Source organism: Sabethes cyaneus, chromosome 2 (assembly GCF_943734655.1).
Source record: "Sabethes cyaneus chromosome 2, idSabCyanKW18_F2, whole genome shotgun sequence".
NCBI lineage: Eukaryota > Metazoa > Arthropoda > Insecta > Diptera > Culicidae > Sabethes > Sabethes cyaneus.
Genome location: NC_071354.1, coordinates 203,807,398 through 203,826,020, shown reverse-complemented (window position 1 = coordinate 203,826,020; position 18,623 = coordinate 203,807,398). Strand labels below are relative to the sequence as shown.

The window sequence follows — 18,623 nt, the reverse complement described above, 5'->3', positions numbered from 1 at the left end:
AAAACTGGAAAGCTGTTCGAGTGGACAACGACTTTAATGATTATACACAAAGTACTTCGGACCTAGTTGATTACGAGGTATTAAAGAATCTTTTACCTTTTGCTTCGTTATCTTCCTTAATTTCCGCTTTGTATGACTCACCGATTATAAAGATACTAACAAGAATATAGAATTTCAGATGGTATACCTCAATCTAGCACTTGATGCTTGTTATATGCCTATATGTTATATAGATGTAATAGGTTTTACACAGAACCACGAATCAAACGCAATTATAACGCATTTTTTAGAACATACAACTAATACTGATTGTTTCCTACACAAACCTCCCGGAGATTTCAGATATCACTGATACAAGAACCACACATTTTTCACACCTAGAAAAATCTACCTTAATTTCTGCTTCTAATCCAATGTTATGTTAATGCACAGTATCCAAATAGTTCTACACCCTTACAACATCAAAAGATCACAAAGTTCACCAGAATGTCCAGAATATTTTTCAATCCACTTATCCTAGCTAACAACCGAATTTTTGCAACCGTTCCGTACCGTGTCCCGAGCAGAACTGAGCTCCAGTTCTGTATCCTTGACGAATTGAAGTCCTTTGAGCAACAGGCAACGAAAGTATACGCATCATCGTTTCGGTATCGCTCGCTGCATGTTAACGCTGGAGGAATACTACTGCCGTCATTATAACGGGAGGACTTTCGCTCCCTGCCCCTTCTGCTGGTCGTCTATTAGGTGAAAGATGTACAGACAGGACCACAGAAGCGAAAAAGGGATGACACCAATGGCGTTCGGAAAATATTCTACATTCCTCAGTGATACCGTTTATTATTTCGTTTTGGTTCGGGCTTCAGTTGGACCCGTCTGCATCCTGCTAAAGGATCCGGAAGAGCGTGAATTGCATGTACATATCCGGATACATGCTCTTAACTTAGAAGTTTATGAATGAAATATTGGAAAACTTGCTTTCTCAACTGAAATGGAAAAATTTAAAAACGTGAAATTTTTGCTCTGTTTTTGCCTGGCTGCATCTATTCTGTTTCATTTTAATACAACTTTTATGGTTGTTAATATGATCATTACATTTTCAACCGTTAACCAAAATGGTGAGCACTCCATCAAAATTACATTTGCTCTTATCCCTACAAAATCTGAGGCTGAAGAATTGTTACATTCTACTAACTCGTCACGTTTTAAAAACTATCAAGTCTTTGTTTACATAGGGGATACGCGGTGCGTACTGAAAACTACGTTAATTCAAAAAAAGTGGGATTCGGTATCAAGTTTAATAAACACAATATGATTTACTACTATATAAACTGACATGTTTAAAGACTATTTGACTTTGAAATGCTTGTCAATAGCGACTGAGTTTTCGTGAATCTAGTTATTCGACAAATAGGTAAACCTAATTTCGTTTGCCCATCGATGATAAATTTTTGAACTTACGTAACTGAAGTTGGATCTTCACATGAATTATTGCTCTTGTATATAACAATAGGTAAGTCGGTAGATGACATTAGTTTGACGCTATATTATGCGGAAAAACGACATTTCAACATGTCTAGACGCGACATAGGAGTTAAACTTAATGGAAAGGCAAAGAGGAACAAGTTAAATATAGCTGGAAGCATATTAATAACATTGGAACGCCCCCTTCTAAAAAGGTAAGGGATCCTAATTCATCATAGAAAAAATTCATGCCTCCAAAAACACCCACATGCCAAATTTGGTTCCATTTGATTAATTAGTTCTCGAGTTATGAGGAAATTTGTATTTCATTTGTATAGGAGCCCCCCTCCTAAAGTGGGAAGGGGTCCTAATTCACCATAGAAAAAATTCTTGCCTCCAAAAACCCTCACATGCCAAATTTTGTTCCATTTCCTTGATTAGTTCTCGAGTTATGCAGAAATTTGTGTTTCATTTGTATGGGAGCCCCCCTGTTGGTGGGGGGAGGAGTCTCTAACCATCATAAGAACTTTTCTTGGCCCCAAAAACCCCTATATGCAAATTTTCACGCCGAACGGTTCAGTAGTTTTCGATACTATAAGAAACATACGGGCAGACAGACAGATATCCATTTTTATAGTTATAGATTTGTATGGGAGTCCCCCCTCTTAGTGGGGTGAGGGATCTCTAACCATCGTAAGAACCTTCCCTGTCACCAAAAACCCCTACATGCAAATTTTCACGCCGATCGGTTCAGTAGTTTTCGATTCTATAGGAACATTCGACAGACAGACAGATAGACAGAAATCCAATTTTATATGTATAGATTCTATTGGATCTGAAAAGGGCCGACAGTCGATGAAAAGGTTTGGCTACGTAAGTAATGAAATAGAAAAACGTGAAAAATGGGACGGACCTAAATTGAACCTGAAATGTGTTGGAATAAAACAAGTGCTACCTCTTCGTAGTGCTATCAGTTGCTGCGGAGCAAGTCAATGCAAAACATCAGAATGGCACCTAAAACCAATGGAAAGCAACTAAAGAAGAAAGAAGAAGCAAAAAGCTCGCTGTCTTGGTTGGCTCATTACAACAAACTACAAGTCGTGCTGTTCTCCAGCAGCGTAGCCACAAGTACAGATTTTTGTCCATGCATAAATTTGGGACCCTGCCATTTTCTCCGAAGTATTTTATTTTCTCAATCTAATCTTTTATAAAACATTAATAATAGTTAATGGATTACTTTAAAATTCGGGAACATTAGTAGCACCAGAAGGAGTCAAAATAATTGATGGGTCCCAAATTTATGCATGCTCAAATATCTTTACATGTGGTAACGCTGTTCTCCAGTTTTCGGTCGCTGTTCTCCAGTTTTCGGTCATTTGCAACTGGCCATCCGTAACGACAAACAATTGAACGAACTTCTGAATGGGGTTGTGTATTGCCGACTTAAAGCTGTGTTGGTGTAAAAAAAATCGAAAAGAAAGCCCATATTCGTAACAGTTCGTAACACTTTGTATATGAAGATATAAAAGTTTCTCTTTGCTCTACTGATCATAATGAAACTTTCAGATTCTGGACATGCACTTTTTGTTAAAACATAAAATTGCGGTAGATTTTGCCCCTTGGAGGAACGTGAAATGGAATTTTCAACAAGAAAGAGTACAATTTTATTCAATTATAGTTTGAATTAGTTATAATAGAATTAAACGAAATTTTCCTTTATCTTTCGTTGATTGGTGAATTGTATTTCGCCGTTCGTAAATAACCTAAAATTAGCAATGCTTATTCCAACCTACCATGGAGCGAAGATTTCAAAATTTTGCCTACAATGGATATCACCTGAATGATTTGTTTATTTTTTAATTTTCGTGGCTGTGTGGATGCAAATTTATCTTCTCTCTGTGTGAGAGGATAAAAATTTATCAACCCTCTTTCAGAGGCGAAAATACACCGGATACTATTGAATTTTCCGAGCAACCAAACAACTAGAGAGCAAAATGAAACAGCAGAGTCTATGCATTTGGACATTGTCATGGTTTCGACAGAACCTTGCATTATTGTTTCACGCCAAAACTACCTACGATTTATATTTTACTAGCTGACCCGACAAACTTCGTATTGCCACAAATTAACCTGTGTTGTACATAAATCATGAATCTCGGATGATCTTTGTCACTATCTCGAGTTTTGCAAGCCCCCCAGTGGGCGGCGCTTCCGACGGCGGGTCACCGGCAACACTCGCGACCGGCTCGTCCTGAATGATCTAGTGTTACTATAGATAGTTTTTGTGGTCTTGTTATTGATTAATGTTTTATGGAAGAGTCTCGAATTTCTCGAGTTGGATTAGTTTTTGAGTTTCGCAAAAATTTCTGTTTTATCTGTATGAGAGTCCATATCCCCCTACCACAGGGGTGAGAGGTCTCTAACTATCATAAAATAAATTCAAGACTCAAAAATCTCCTACATGCTAAATTTGGTTCTATTTGCTTGATTAGTACTCAAATTATAAGGAAATTTGTATTTCATTTGTATGGGAGCCCACCCTCTTAAAAGGGAAAGGGGTCGTAATACACCACAGAAAAAAAATTCTGCCATCTAAAACTCTCACATGCCAAATTTGGTTCCATTTGCTTGATTAGTTCTAAAGTTATGAGCAAATTTGTATTTCGTTTGAATGGAAGCCCCCCCCCCTCCAAAAAAGGTAAGAAGTCCTAATTCATAATGGGAAAAATGGTTGCCTCCAAAAACACCCACATGCGAAATATGGTTCCATTTGCTTGATTAGTTCTCGAATTATGAGGAAATTTGTATTTCATTTGTGTAGAAGCCCCCCCTCTTGAAGTGTGGAAGGATCCTAATTCACCGTAGAAAATATTTTTGCCTCCAAAAACCTCCACATGCCGAATTTGGTTCTATTCGCTTGATTAGTTCTCGAGTTATGAGGAAATTTGTATTTCATTTGTACAGGAGCCCCTCTTAAAGTGGGGAGGGGTCCTAATTCACCATAGAAAATTTTCTTGCTCTCGAAAACCTTCACATGCCAAATGTTGTTCTATTTGCTTGATTAGTTCTCGAGTTAGGAGGAAATTTGTATTTCATTTGTACAGGAGCCCCCCCTCTTAGAGTGGGGAGGTGTCCTAATTCACCGTAGAAAATTTTCCTGCCCTCGAAAACCTTCACATGCCAAATTTGGTTCCATTTGCTTGATTAGTTCTCGAGTTATGAGGAAATTTGTATGGAAGCCCCCCCTCTTAAAGGGGAGAGGAGTTACAATTCCCCTTATAAAGAGGGAGGGGTCTCAATTTACCATAGAATAAATTCTTGTCACCGCAAACACCCACATGCCAAATTTGGTTCTATTTGCTTGATTAGTTCTCGAGTTATGAGGAAATTTGTATTTCATTTGTATAGGAGCCCCCCCTCCTAAAGTGGGGAGAGGTTCTTATTCATCATAGAAAAAATTCTTGCCTCCAAAAACACCTACATGCCAAATTTGGTTCCATTTGCTGGATTAGCTATCGAGTTATAAGGAAATTTGTATTTCGTTTGTATAGGAGCCCCCCCCCCCACTTAAAGTGGGGAGGGGTCCCAATTCATCATAGAAAAAAATTTTGTCTCCAAAAACACACACATGCCAAATTTGGTTCCATTTGCTTGATTAGTTCTCGAGTTATGAGGAAATTGGTATTTCATTTGTACAGGAGCCCCCCCTCTTAAAGTGAGGAGGGGTCCTAATTCAACATAGAAAATTTTCTTGCCCTCGAAAACTTTCACATGCCAAATTTGGTTCCATTTGCTTGATTAGTTCTCGAGTTATGAGGAAATTTGTATGGAAACCCCCCCTCTTAAAGGGGAGAGGAGTTATAATTCCCCTTATAAAGAGGGGAGGGGTCTCAAATTACCCTAGAATAAATTCTTGTCACCGAAAACACCCACATGCCAAATTTGGTTCTATTTGCTTGATTAGTTCTCGAGTTATGCAGAAATTTGTGTTTCATTTGTATGGGAGCCCCCCCTCTTAGTGGGGGGAGGGGTCTCTAACCATCACTAAAACCTTTCCTGGCCCCAAAAACCTCTACATGCAAATTTTCACGCCGATTGGTTCAGTAGTTTTTGATTCTATAAGGAACACAGGACAGACAGACAGACAGAAATCCTTCTTTATAGGTATAGATAAATCGATTTATATTGTTTGAGCTAGTTACAAAAAAATGCTAATTGATACCTACAAATAACTCTAAAATGTATTGAGGATTGACTGCGTTATAAGCGTGTAAAATGTTATCACTTTATACTCGTTACATGCAACGCAAATTAGCCAGGCTTTTTCAACCAATCACGAAGCGAGAATTTCTGGTTGGACAATGCTTCATACTTTTCAATTTTTCAATATTGGAGTCGAAGCACAGAAGATTTTGCGATCTTTTAGTGCAAATCTATGAAATCTATTTAGAATTAGCTGAATTATAAGCGTAATATTTCAACATTATCACTTTGATGATACTTTTCCAGCCAATCAAGAAGCGAAGATTTCAAGTTAGACAATGTTTAATATTTTCACATTTTTGAATTGTACACACTTCAAAATCAATGGTTTTCTTTATGCGTTGAACTGCGTTTCCAGATTGATTGATGCAAAAATGTTGAGAATCGATCAGGAAACCGCTAAGTTACTTGCATTCAAAACCTGACCAGATTTGTGGGAACTTGTCAAGCCGGCTTCGTCGAAGGTCGGTCTACAACGGATCAAATATTTACACTGTGGCGTATCCTACAAAAGGGCCGTGAATACAGAGTTTCCACGCACCATTTGTTCATTGACTTCAAAGCCGCATATGATACCAACGACCGGAAAGAGCTATAGAAAGTTCATCAAATTGATTCAATCTATGATGAATGGTACACAGTGCTGTATTCGAATTTCGGGTGGATTGTTAGAGATTCATTTGAATCACACAGAGGGTTTTCTCAATGTGGATGAGCCATAAACCCGCACAGCACTATGACGAACCTAGTATCCAAAAGATAGCTAAAGCTGGACGGATACGATGGGCAGGGCATGTTGCTAGAATGCCAGACAACTACCATGCAAAGATGGTGTCCGGAAGGAACAAGACGACCAGGAGCGCAGCGAGATGGCTAGACCAGGTGGAGCGAGATCTGCCGGAGATTACTCGGTGTCCGAGGAATTGGAGAGCGGTAGCCCATAACCGAGTTTACTGGAGAAACCTTGTTCAACAGGCATTGTCTTAGGACGGCAAGCCACTGAAGTAAGTAAAAGTTTGAATTTCCCCTACGTGTTTTGCATATGACGGAGAGAATCTGCTGATCACTTGAAGCTACACGCTTGAAATTTTGAGCTGAGATTCAAACTATTCCCATTTTTTTGTGGAAGTTGGATGACATTTGGACACGATTCTACGAATACATACATAGATTTTTGTAAACGATTGCTATCTGTCCATGATAGACAAAAAAAAATCTTGCATATGATGAAGTGAAGTTTCCGTATGACAAATTTCCACTGGAACGCCAAAAAATTGTTTTACCACGAAGTGTAAAATTCCAAAATATTTTATCTACCTAAACGGGCCGAACCTTCTAATAAAAATTTATAATAATAAGGAATATAATGCATCAATATATTCATATTATTTTATTTATTTGTTTTATTTGTTCAAGGCATACCCTTGGGAAACCTGGGAAATGAAATTTTAACTGAATTTGAAAATTGCTACAATCAATAGGAGATGAGAAGGTAATGAGAAAAAAACAGCAAATTTGCCTATTCACAAAATGCAATGAACGAACACATCAGCGATAAGCAATGAACGGCCAGACCAGCTTACACGCACGATTTCTTCGAAATTCGAATTTTTCCTAGCATTTTTTTTTTTCGATGGCTCGTATTTTTCCCCTTTCATCAGCAGTTTATTTTGCCATCGAGTGGTGGGTGGGATGGTGTAAATGATATTTCAATAAATTCAATTAACTTCCCATCCGTTGTTTCCGTTGCGGACCGCTCGCTCGTCTTCGCTGTCAAGATGACAAGCGGAGCGCTATAATACTGCAGAAGAAAAGAAGCAGAGTGATGATTGTTCAGCATAATTACACCGTGACGCGGGAAATTTTGCTAAAGAAGAGACTGGAGACTGAAGTTTGGCAGTGTCCTTTCTTTAGCATCAAAGGCGACGATTATTGGTTGGGTCATCGGTATTTGGTTTAAATTAACGTTTAGAATCTTTAGGTACTTGAAGTACACAATTTTGGTTTCAGCTGGCGCCCGTCCAGTTCGCGAAAACTAATTCACCCAACCTGATTAGAGTTTGACGTCTTTCTCGTGGCATCAATCGTTTGACTCGACAACTAAATAGGTACGTGGTTCAAGAAGAATACGCGAAAGGTTAATTGAATTGCATCTCATATGCGAAACGAAGCGTCTGGTTAAGTCATTGAGTATTGGAGAGATCCTCTAGCAATTCACTCAGTTAGCTTCGGAGAAGCGATGATACCGCCAATCGTATTTATTTCATTATTATATTGGCGGAGTTTGCCTGTTGCTGACGTCTTTCTTACCATCGGGTGAAAATAAAATTTTCTCGAGCACAAGGGTTCATTCTTTAGCAAAAAATGACATGACCGGTCCCAAAGGGTTCGTTTCACCTTTTGAACAAAAACATTATTGGATTAAGTAACAGTTTATTGAAAGGACAGTATAAAAACAAATTTTAATGGTTCTTATTAATCAGATGTGATCAAAGACTGCTCCCTCCTTTTCCACGCTCCTGGCAACAGCAGCACGCAGTTTGCCATCGTAATGATCCAAACCAAATCGTCTTTCTATTGTCATTGAAATCATCACTCAGTTATTTAATTTGCCACCCACAAGCGGGGCCGCGTTGGTTGGTTCGTACCGTACTTTATTGACAGGCTCATACATGCGAACGTGAGGTACAAACTCGGTTCCGCCAGCTTGGAACCAAACTATTTTGAAAGTTGGGTGAATTTTGCGGCGCTCTTGTTTACTCTTTGTTTTCAAAGTAAGTTAAGTACGAGAGTTTTCTAAAAGTCATCGTCAGCCGATGATAATATTTCACAGGTAGTATGCAAAAATATTGGCAAGTGATGTGGAATAAAATCCTATCAAAAACAGGCGCAGTTGCCTTTTAAAGTGGAAAAATAAATGGCATGAATAGTGTGCTGCTCGGTTCACTACCGTGCGCCGCCCCGGACGAAGGTGGAAAGTTATGGCAAAGACGCACAAGAATTTCATTCAAGAATTTTTCTCGCCAAATTGTTTTGCGTAGGCGACCGACCAACAAGTCCATTCCATCGCACCGGTGTGATGTGAGTATAACGGGAAGTTCTGATATAAGCAGTTTTCCCACTGTAGGTACTAGCCAGTGAAATACAACGACTTTGATCAATTTGGATATTGACGAACTAACTGCAGCGTTAAGTTGTTGATATGCATGTTTTATTGTGTTACATTTGTAATGAATTATACGACATCTGAAATGGCAGCACAGAATCGGTCGAATATGTCATTCCTCGCGAGCCTCGCAGATCTGTGATAAGAGTGGATTCCTTTGCTAATAGGACAATACCGAGTACCAAACCTGTACCCCATCGCATCTCTCGAAGTATACTAATTACAGTATACTATAAAAATGTAAGGGGAGCCTGATTGATTGATCGATTTGTTTTTGGCTTCGTCGGATGTGGGGTACGGGGGGTACGACATCATCGAAGAAGAGTAAAAAGAAAAAGAGGATGAGGTGGACTCATCGCAGTTTCTTCCAAAATTAATTTCTATGTCTACGTCTCCAGTCAGCGATAGTATCGAACATCTCTGGGTTAACGTCTATAGACCATGTAACCCCATTACCTTTGGTGTGGTATACATATATCACCTCTGAGCTTGCAACTGAGGCTGATTACATTGAATAACATATTAAATCTGCCTTCAGTATAAATGAATCGTTATGGCCGTGTGACTGTCATTTACTCTTTGGATGTAATAATCAACCAAACTTGATTTGGGCAAGCTCTTCTACTGGCTTTCTGTATCACGATTCATCCAAATCAATATTTTCCAATCGAAGATCCGCTCTCATTGATGGGGTGGTTGCATTGAATATGAAACAAATCAACAATGTTAAAAAGTAGAAGGGTTTGTGTCCAAGGACACAATGGTACTATAGGCTGGGCGTAAGACTACGAATGTATACACCTATAGCATAGGTACAATCCCTCTTCTTAATATTGGTACTACAATGCAAGTAGATTACAATGCAAGTTATTGCGATATGTTCAAAAATAAACAGGATCTGTTAATTTGCAGTTTGCGATTAGTGATTAGTGAAATTTCCACGATTATCGAGCAAATTGCATCGGTTAGCGAATTAGCGAATTAGCGGTGCCCAACACTGGGTACTACGGAATTTTCTATAGATTTCGTATAAAGATATCAAATTTGAATGTTATTCGGTCGGAGTGTATACCACAATTCGATACTTCTAAAGCAATCTCTAAATTTTACTTTTTAAATATTTTAAATGATGAAACACTTCGTGGCTCAAGATAGTCTAAATTTTGCTTTTCCAATTATTACCTACTCTTGATAGATGTATTGCAAGCTGTAGCCCTCATGCATTTTCAGTGACTAGTCTCCAAATAGCGATATTAGAGAATCAGTTTTGCAGTGACAACAGCTTACTGCTGGCGCTAGTGTATCAGTGAATCGTTCATATACAGTAGCGCCAGTTCACTCAAACACCAGATATGTCAGCACATATATTGGTAGTAGTGTAAATAACAGTATAATCAATATATATAGAATGCCAGTGTCGCTGGTGTTTCATGGATATTTTGGTGGCAATCATGTTGCTGGTTCGTGTCTTGGATACGGGAACTACATTGTCAAATTGCCCAATAGAAAATTTTCCTGCCGACGAAATACCCCAAAACGACCAAATCGGGTGATTTATCCTACGTGATTTACGGAAAAGCAGAAGGATTTTTTATTGGGTTGCCTTTTTAGTTTGACAATCAGATTCCCGTTTCGAATCGATCACTCACACATATGCGCATACAGTGTAAATACGTAATTTTCAAATGTGTGATGTTTACAACGAGCACTGCAGCGACACTGGCATTCTATATATATTGATTCAACTTAAATAACGCACCATAAGTTGGAATTAAAAACAAAATGCTGCTAACGGCTAGTGAATGAAAATTGATCTATATTTTCATATCAGAGGTGAATTTTTGAGTTCTTCCGTGATAAAAAGAAGTAGAATTGTTCTGTGATAGCATATTCACAGCTGTTTAGTTTCTAGAATAAGTAAACGTGATCATAATTGTGTGTTTTGCAAACCATCATCAAGAGCGGATACGCGTAAGCGATTGCTGCTAGTTTTTTCAGCCTGGTTACGTGCTCTTGGAAAAACAGTGGCATTGATGTTTACTGAATAAAATTTAGCAAATTACTTACATTTTTATGAAAATAGTTATAACACATTAAAGCCTATGAGTGTTGCATTCGATTCAGTATTGTTATATAGCGGTAAAGTTTTTATTTGGGAAAGGGCAGTCAAAAAAGGTAATGTATGCCGAAATTAGTAGCGTGATGGGAATACCCTCCCGTACCCTATATAGGTCTCCATAGGTACACTCAAAAAAATCAGCACGTCAGTTTACGTGAAACATAGGTAATTCTCATCCATCACACTTTTCATGTAACATTCACGTGAATTGTTGGTAACGCGCACTCATACTAACCAGTTTACGTGCGATCCCAGTAAATTTTATCAATTTTCCCATTAACTAGTACATGAAGTTCATGTAAGTTGCTGTACAGAAGTTTACATGATTTTTCACGTGGATGCGACGTGTCGATTTTTTTGAGTGTATCAACCCTTTGCATAACATTCAATAAATAATATGTAAATGTATCCAACTAATGTTGTAACATAGAGGAAATTCGAGAGTGCTTAGCACATTAACGAACTAACTTCTATTTCTGCCTTTCCGCAAAGCAAAAAATAAACGATAAATTTTTCGAAGAAAAGACACTGATGAAGCCTGCAAATCATAGGCGAATAATAATATTAATACTGAAATTTAATTGGAAAAAGTTAGTTCGTTTCTTTGAGGTTTCATATTCTACTAAGATGCCCCAAAAACATCAGTCAAAAAATAAACGTTTTAACGTAAGCGCAGAGGAGAAGAAAAGATATCAATCACTGGGTATTTACGTTTTCCGAACTCGCTATTTATAGCCCAGAAGTTCCCAGCAGGGAAACAACCTTCAGTTGATGTTCAATAACGAATCATTGCTTAAAAAGATCATAGCATACATTGAATTTGTAGATTTAAATCACACCGTTTTAAGGTGACATCGTCAGAGTCCAGTTGCTTTTTTACTGATTTCAGTACTTGTTGCCACTATCGTTTTGTTGAAAATAGTGTAGTAGTAACAATCTGCTAGTAGTAGGTAACAATCTGTTATGAAGTATGAACAATTATGAAACGTAGAATCGCGTATCTATTTTTGCTGTTGAACTAGACCCGACAATAATTCTATCACATAAAATATAGTTTACGGTGAATTTTATAAGTATATTATCGAAAGCGTGTAGGGCGCTATATCTCTGCATATTAGCGTTGATAGGAGGAAATGCTTATCAACTTAGGAACTATATGGGCTTGTTTCATTATGCCTGATTTTTGTTTTCAGGTATAATAAATTCAAATTTGTCACGAGGTTTTCGAGTCACTTTAAATCTCGCATGTGCATAATATTTTTAGATATAAATTATCAAATTATGGTTGTATATGAGCACCGATGGCATTATATTAAATTTATTAAAAGGTATTTTTTAAAGGTATCTTAATTTTCGTAATTACTGGCTTTACCAGAAAATTTTTGAATAGTCAGGTTAGTCTCATATAACTCCCCCCATCTACTAACAACAATTCCTTTCCCGAAATACTTGTGAAGATGCAGAGGATTCCCTGGTCTTTAGTAGCAACAAGTATTGGACTAACATTCCTTCCCATCCCTCCAGGACCCGCATTCGGACGTGGCCGGCGTCGGTATTGATCAGCATGCAGGGACCTGATAAGGTTGCACAATGAGGAATAGCGTGCTGTCCCAAGTATGCTCTTTCCAGCCATCATTTTGCAATTTTCATCGGTTCTGGTCAATAACGGAGTAGCAGCACACGGGCGGTATCCTATGCTTATGCTTATGCTTATGCTTAATTTTATAAGTATATTATCGACACTCTACGACCTTTAATTTAATAGTGAAAATAATTGGTCAATTCATGCTCGAATGCTTACGTTGGCATCACTCCATATACGTCCGTTCCCTTGGCAACGTACAACAACGACGGGCGGATTCGGAATTGCAATCGAAACGAAGTGAAGTTTTTCCTACCCCCTATTATAATGACAGTTCAGAGCATGTTTCCCGTAACTGCTACCAGTGTTGTGAGCGGCGCTGCAATCGCATTTTCGGGACGTCCATAATAGGTGATGCATTATTTCTATAGGAAAACATTCATTTTTGTAGCATCACTTATGGAAGCAAAAGCTCATCTTGCGTTACATTTGAAATGCGCGTATTACAAAATTGCACATTTATCTTGCTGATTGTAAATCGATAGCTTTTATTCTTTGTTGTATTTGTTTATAATTATGTAATTAAGATGAAAGTCGTAAGCAAATAAGATTTACTCAATCCATCACACGGTAAATATAAAAACGTAAACAAACCGAGTAGAAATTTTTTGCAGTACCAACCAGCATATGTAGAAAAACAATCTTTTACTTGTTTTGGTTTTCGTTTGCACAAATGCCTTTTTGTAGGTTAATGCTTAAAACATTCTGTATCTGTTTACGCAGTTCTGTATTCTGTTTCAACGAAAAAAGTAGAATGAAAAGGTAGATCAACTTTGATGCAATAAGCATTTACGACGTCGATTTTGGAATTATCGGTCCATGCCGACATTTTTTCACGGTCTTGAGTGAAGCAATAGTTTCTAAATAGTATACTGAAAGACAAAATTTACACGCGTATTGCATGCAAATTCATGCAATGTTATCATTTCAAGTTATTCACCACACTCAAAGGTTAGTAGCGGAACCAGGAACCAGCATTTCGAGGTACGTTTTTTATATATGGGAGCTGTCAGTTTGTTACCCCGTTGAGTTTTTCCTATCAATTCAAGTGAACAGTTTTGGTAAAATCATTATAATACCTTACTAAATAACTGTTCGGGTTTGAAATAAGTTAAAGTTTTCTGTGCCTCAAGTTGAGTTTCGCGAGTGATGTGATGAATGGAACGGCCGAAAAAAATTACTCTAAAATTTTAAGGAGGAAAAGTGAAAATATAGTGATGAATTTTAATTGGGCAGAAATCTCAATATTTTTGAGTTGCAAGATCTTATTACGGCCAGCAGGTTAGTTGAACTGATTTTATTTTTTCGTGATGGTTTCCCGAGTCTATGGGAGCATGTTAGTACACTGAAGAAGGGAAGGAAGGTTGATATTCGGTGCCATACTGACTCCCATAAATGTACTCTGACAACCTTGTCGTTAAGTCTTGATAAAGATATTCAAACCAAACCACGAGCAAACATTATAGTTGCCCTGGCGAAAATGTGCATTTGGAAACAATTTAACAACATCCAGAAGAAAACAACTACTCTCCTGTTATCTTACAGAAATCAAAGATTGGTTTTATTACCAACCCTTTCGCCACATTGAAGACATTTTACCAATTCGATCAATTTTCTGTAAATCAATAGCACATCCTTGCCAAAACACAATAGGTACATTCTCTTTTAACCACTCTTCCAATGAAATGGCAAACGTGCGCATACATATAGAATCAAATTACTGCTGAACACTTGGTTGCACTTTCCTTGGTGAATGACCAAATAGTTAAAACCACATTAAAATAAAAAAAACAACTTTGCAGTCTTTCCGCAAAGATCTGCAGGGGTGAGGAACTTTTGTTATTTTTGCTGGCACACTTCCCTAATAGAAACTTCAAATAGGTCTAGGTTTAATCGCGGTCGTCAGAAATTTCGTTGGGACGAGGAGTCACTCTTTTTGACGTACACACTTAAAGTAAAGCACCAAAGTCGGCAAAATTTTGCCGAGATTTGGACAGCCGAACGTTCGGTAAAACTTTTTATGATGCCAAAGATGCCAAACGTTAGTAAAGATCCGTAAACGTCGATTTGCAAAACCGAAATTTTCACCGAACGCTCGGCTGTCCATATCTCGGCCAATTTCGCCGAGTTTTTTAAGTGTGTACCCGAGCAGGAGAAAATTACTGGAGAATAGCTGATTCAGCTATTTTTTGGTGAATAACTGCATCTCTGAATTTGGTATTGACAAGCTTGACATAAGAGGTAAAATAGCTAAAATAATAGCTAAAAATGTTCTACAAATACTTTAATATTAACTGGTTCTGTTATTACAATATCTAAATAATATCAAATGTTTTTGCTACACGGGACTTCAATTGATGTATTGATGTACCTCAATGAGGCATTTACAAGTCATTCTTATGAAGCTACAAAGCTGAGTCAGTAATTCATTTGGTATACTACAAAAATGTAAAACAACTTATTAATAATATATTGAGGTATCACATCTCATCGAGATATTCATAAGTAATTCTTTATAAAGATGCGATAACTATTGAATATCAAATTTAGATATTATAGCTGAATTTAATATTAATTAGGTATGGATGAGGTATTAGCTCCTGCTCGGGTACTTCTCGAGCAGACATCAAATTAATCTGGATTAATCGTCGTAAAGAAACTTCGCCTAGATGGGACGGGAAGACTCTGTCACTTTTTTTCTAAACGGAAAGTAATCGAAGTCGCAGTAACAGATGGCGTGTTTACCAGTCGTCCCTGCCTATGAAGCAAGGCGATCTCGAAGAAGAAAAAGTGTGAGGATAATTGACTTTAAACTTTTCGTTATTTTCACTATTCCCACACGAAAATTATTAGCGTGGGTTTTTCTGCGTGTCACACACACATTTGCAATTTAGTAATTTGACGTCTCTGTTTACCCCCAATTTGACATCTCTGTACACCCCTTTGTTTGGCAAGCATATCTTCAATGTATGGTTGAGTATAGGATAATTAACGTTCAAATATATATTAAGCATAAGCATAGCATACCGCCCGTGTGCTGCTACTCCGTTATTGACCAGGACTGGTGAAAATTGCAAAATGATGGCGGGAAAAAGCATACTTGGGACAGCATACTGTTCCTCATTGTCACGTCCCTGCATGCTGATCAATACCGACGCCGGCCACGTCCGAATGCGGGTCCTGGTGGGATGGGAAGCAATGTTAGTCCAATACTTGTTGCTACTAAAGACCAGGGAATCCTCACAAGCATTTCGGGAAAGAAATTGTTGTTAGTAGATTGGGTTGTTAGATGGATAATGTAAGTATGTAAGCACCAGTTATATGAAACTAACATGGATAATCCGGAACAAGCCGGCAAATATGAAAATTAAAATATAAAATATACCTTTTTCATTATAAATTTAATATAAACTCATAAACAACTATAATTTAATAATTTATATCGTAAAATACTATGCACATGCGAAACGGCTCGAAAACCGTGTCCGTGTGACAACTTGAACTTATTACACCTGAAAGCAAAAATCAGGTCTGAAACGAGCCAACATAATCCCTAAGTTGATAAGCATTTCCTCTTACCAACGCTAATACGCAGAGATATAGCGCCCTACACGCTTATTCTATAACTATCAATTTTATCTATGAAAAGTACACTCAAGTCGCTTTTTACGCGAAGGATACGTCCCGCGTAAATTCCGAAATTCGCGTAAAAAAAACCGCGTAAATTCCGAAAATCGCGTAAAAAAAGCGTAAATTCCGAAATTCGCGTAAAAAAAACCGCGTAAATTCCTAAATTCGCGTAAAAAACCAAAATTTTGCGTAAAAAACTGTGGATTTCAACACTACGCGAAAAATAGACGTTTTGAGCACATCCGCGTAAATTCCGAAAAACGCGTAAAAAAACCGCGTAAAAAACGCGTAAATTTCGAAAATCGCGTAAAAAACGCGTTAATTCCGAAATTCGCGTAAAAAAACTGCGTAAATTCCGAAATTCGCGTAAAAATTGTCGCGTAAATTCCAAAAGTCACGTAAAAAAACCAAAATTTTGCGTAAAAAACAGTGGATTTCAACACTACGCGAAAAATAGACGTTTTGAGCACATCCGCGTAAATTCCAAAAATCGCGTAAAAAAAACCGCGTAAATTCCGAAAATCGCGTAAAAAACGCGTAAATTCCGAAATTCGCGTAAAAAAACTGCGTAAATTCCGAAATTCGCGTAAAAAACGACTTCAGTGTACATGCTTCTTTCTACCGTACTTTATGTAGGTAGGTAAAGTTTAAGCCAAGTTCAAGTTTTCATTTACCTATTTCATGTGGAATTGCTCTATACCTGCTTGTTGTCCACGTTGACGTTATTGTCAATGTGATATATCTAGTAGCATTTCTATATTTGTAGGACCTTCGGTTACTCCGTAAGTATGGTGTTGGCGTATTCCTTAATTTCGTTGACAGAGAAAGAAATGTAGTTCCAATGGTTTTTAAAATCGAAGCAGTAATTCTAACAAATTACTTTTTAAAAACTAAAACTAGATATCCCCCTTTAGACCATGCGATTATGAAATAGTCCATAATCCAATACTACTACACTAAAACCAAACCACGGAGCCTACTAACTGGCTGTTGGTGATGGATGAAAGAGATTCTTCAATAACGGACGGTCTATATATAAATGTATGACAAAACAGATTGTCAGCAGAACTACGCCGACACCATCATACCGGCAGCAGTGGTAGAAAATGGCAAACACGACAATAATAAAGAAGTCACATTCCAGTCCAAATTCCAATCGTCCTTCTCCCCCGTGCAGTTCTTCAAAGTCTTATCCTCCTATACTACAGAATAGTGTTATTGCTAAGGCAACTGGGACATTTCACTCGACAGCCTTGCCATTCATTGCTGCTGTGCTGCTGATGATAAACTTATCCCGACTGTGCGTGAGAATCCATTCTATAATCGATAAAACCTGTTGTTGTCTATTTTCAGCCGTGTTTGTGAATAGGAATCAAAAATGATGCACTACAAGAAGGGTAAAAATGTGGAAGAAGAGTTGTCCAAGGAGCAAATTCCGATCGAAGGGCTACCGGAGCAGTTTCTATGGATGCACGTGAAAGGTGGTTCACGCATATTCAATCTGGTGGATTACGCGAAAAAAGCACTGGAAACCGGAGAGTACCGATCAATGGTTTGGAGTGGGTCCGGTGGCGGTACCGGCAAGACCATCAGCTGCGCTGAGATTATGAAGAAGGACTTTGAATTACATCAGGTTACGCGGATTTGCTATAGCAAGTAGGTTCTGGGTTCTTTGGGATTGGAATGGAAAAAACTAACAAGATTGAAATGAATTTTTGGTTTCAGAGTGGAAGAATATTGGGATCCGCAGCAGGAAGGTCTAGAGCAGATTGTAGCGACTAGAAAGATACCAAGCATCCATATTCTGCTCTCTTTGGATGAAATAGACCCGAAAACTCCCGGTTACCAGCATTCGAAAACGCGAACGACCTTCTGGATGGAAGGAGATTCCGAAACTAGAAATGGTGAACATCGGAAGGGCTCGAATTACTTTTCCGGACCTCAGTTCAAGAAAAGACCCAACAAGCACTATTCGGAGGGTAGAAATACTGGAGACAATGGGGGTAACGGTGGAGCAAGCAGCGGTAACAGTAACAATAGGAATAAAAACAAAAGCAAATCTAAAGCCCGTACGCCCGGCAACAATGAGGCACGAAGTAATCAAAACAGTCAACCCAGCGGCGAAAGTGATCCTCGCAACTCGAAAAAGGCTAGGAATAGTGGGAGTAAATCAAAAGAAAATGTATCGGAAAGTAATGCTTCGTCTAGAAATGCACCTTCTGGGTCGTCCGAAATGACGTAACAAACTATGTGAACCTTATCTGGCACAAATAGGTAGGTAGTACTTTGATTCTATCTTCCAATGAATATTATACACTACTAAACAACTACACAGCTGCCGT

At 38.1% G+C, this 18,623-nt stretch overlaps 1 protein-coding gene across 1 annotated transcript in view; it reads left to right on the top strand.

Moving 5' to 3' along the window:
* Positions 1–18,600, top strand: part of LOC128738873 (serum response factor homolog B) — a 75,707-nt gene extending 57,107 nt beyond the window's left edge. Inside the window, exons 3-4 of the mRNA XM_053834327.1 lie at positions 17,635–17,937; positions 18,007–18,600. Of these exons, the coding sequence (XP_053690302.1) occupies positions 17,660–17,937; positions 18,007–18,523 (795 nt within the window). The 5' untranslated portion in view covers positions 17,635–17,659 and the 3' untranslated portion in view covers positions 18,524–18,600. The remainder of the gene's footprint in view (positions 1–17,634; positions 17,938–18,006) is intronic.
* The last annotated feature ends 23 nt before the right edge of the window (positions 18,601–18,623 follow it).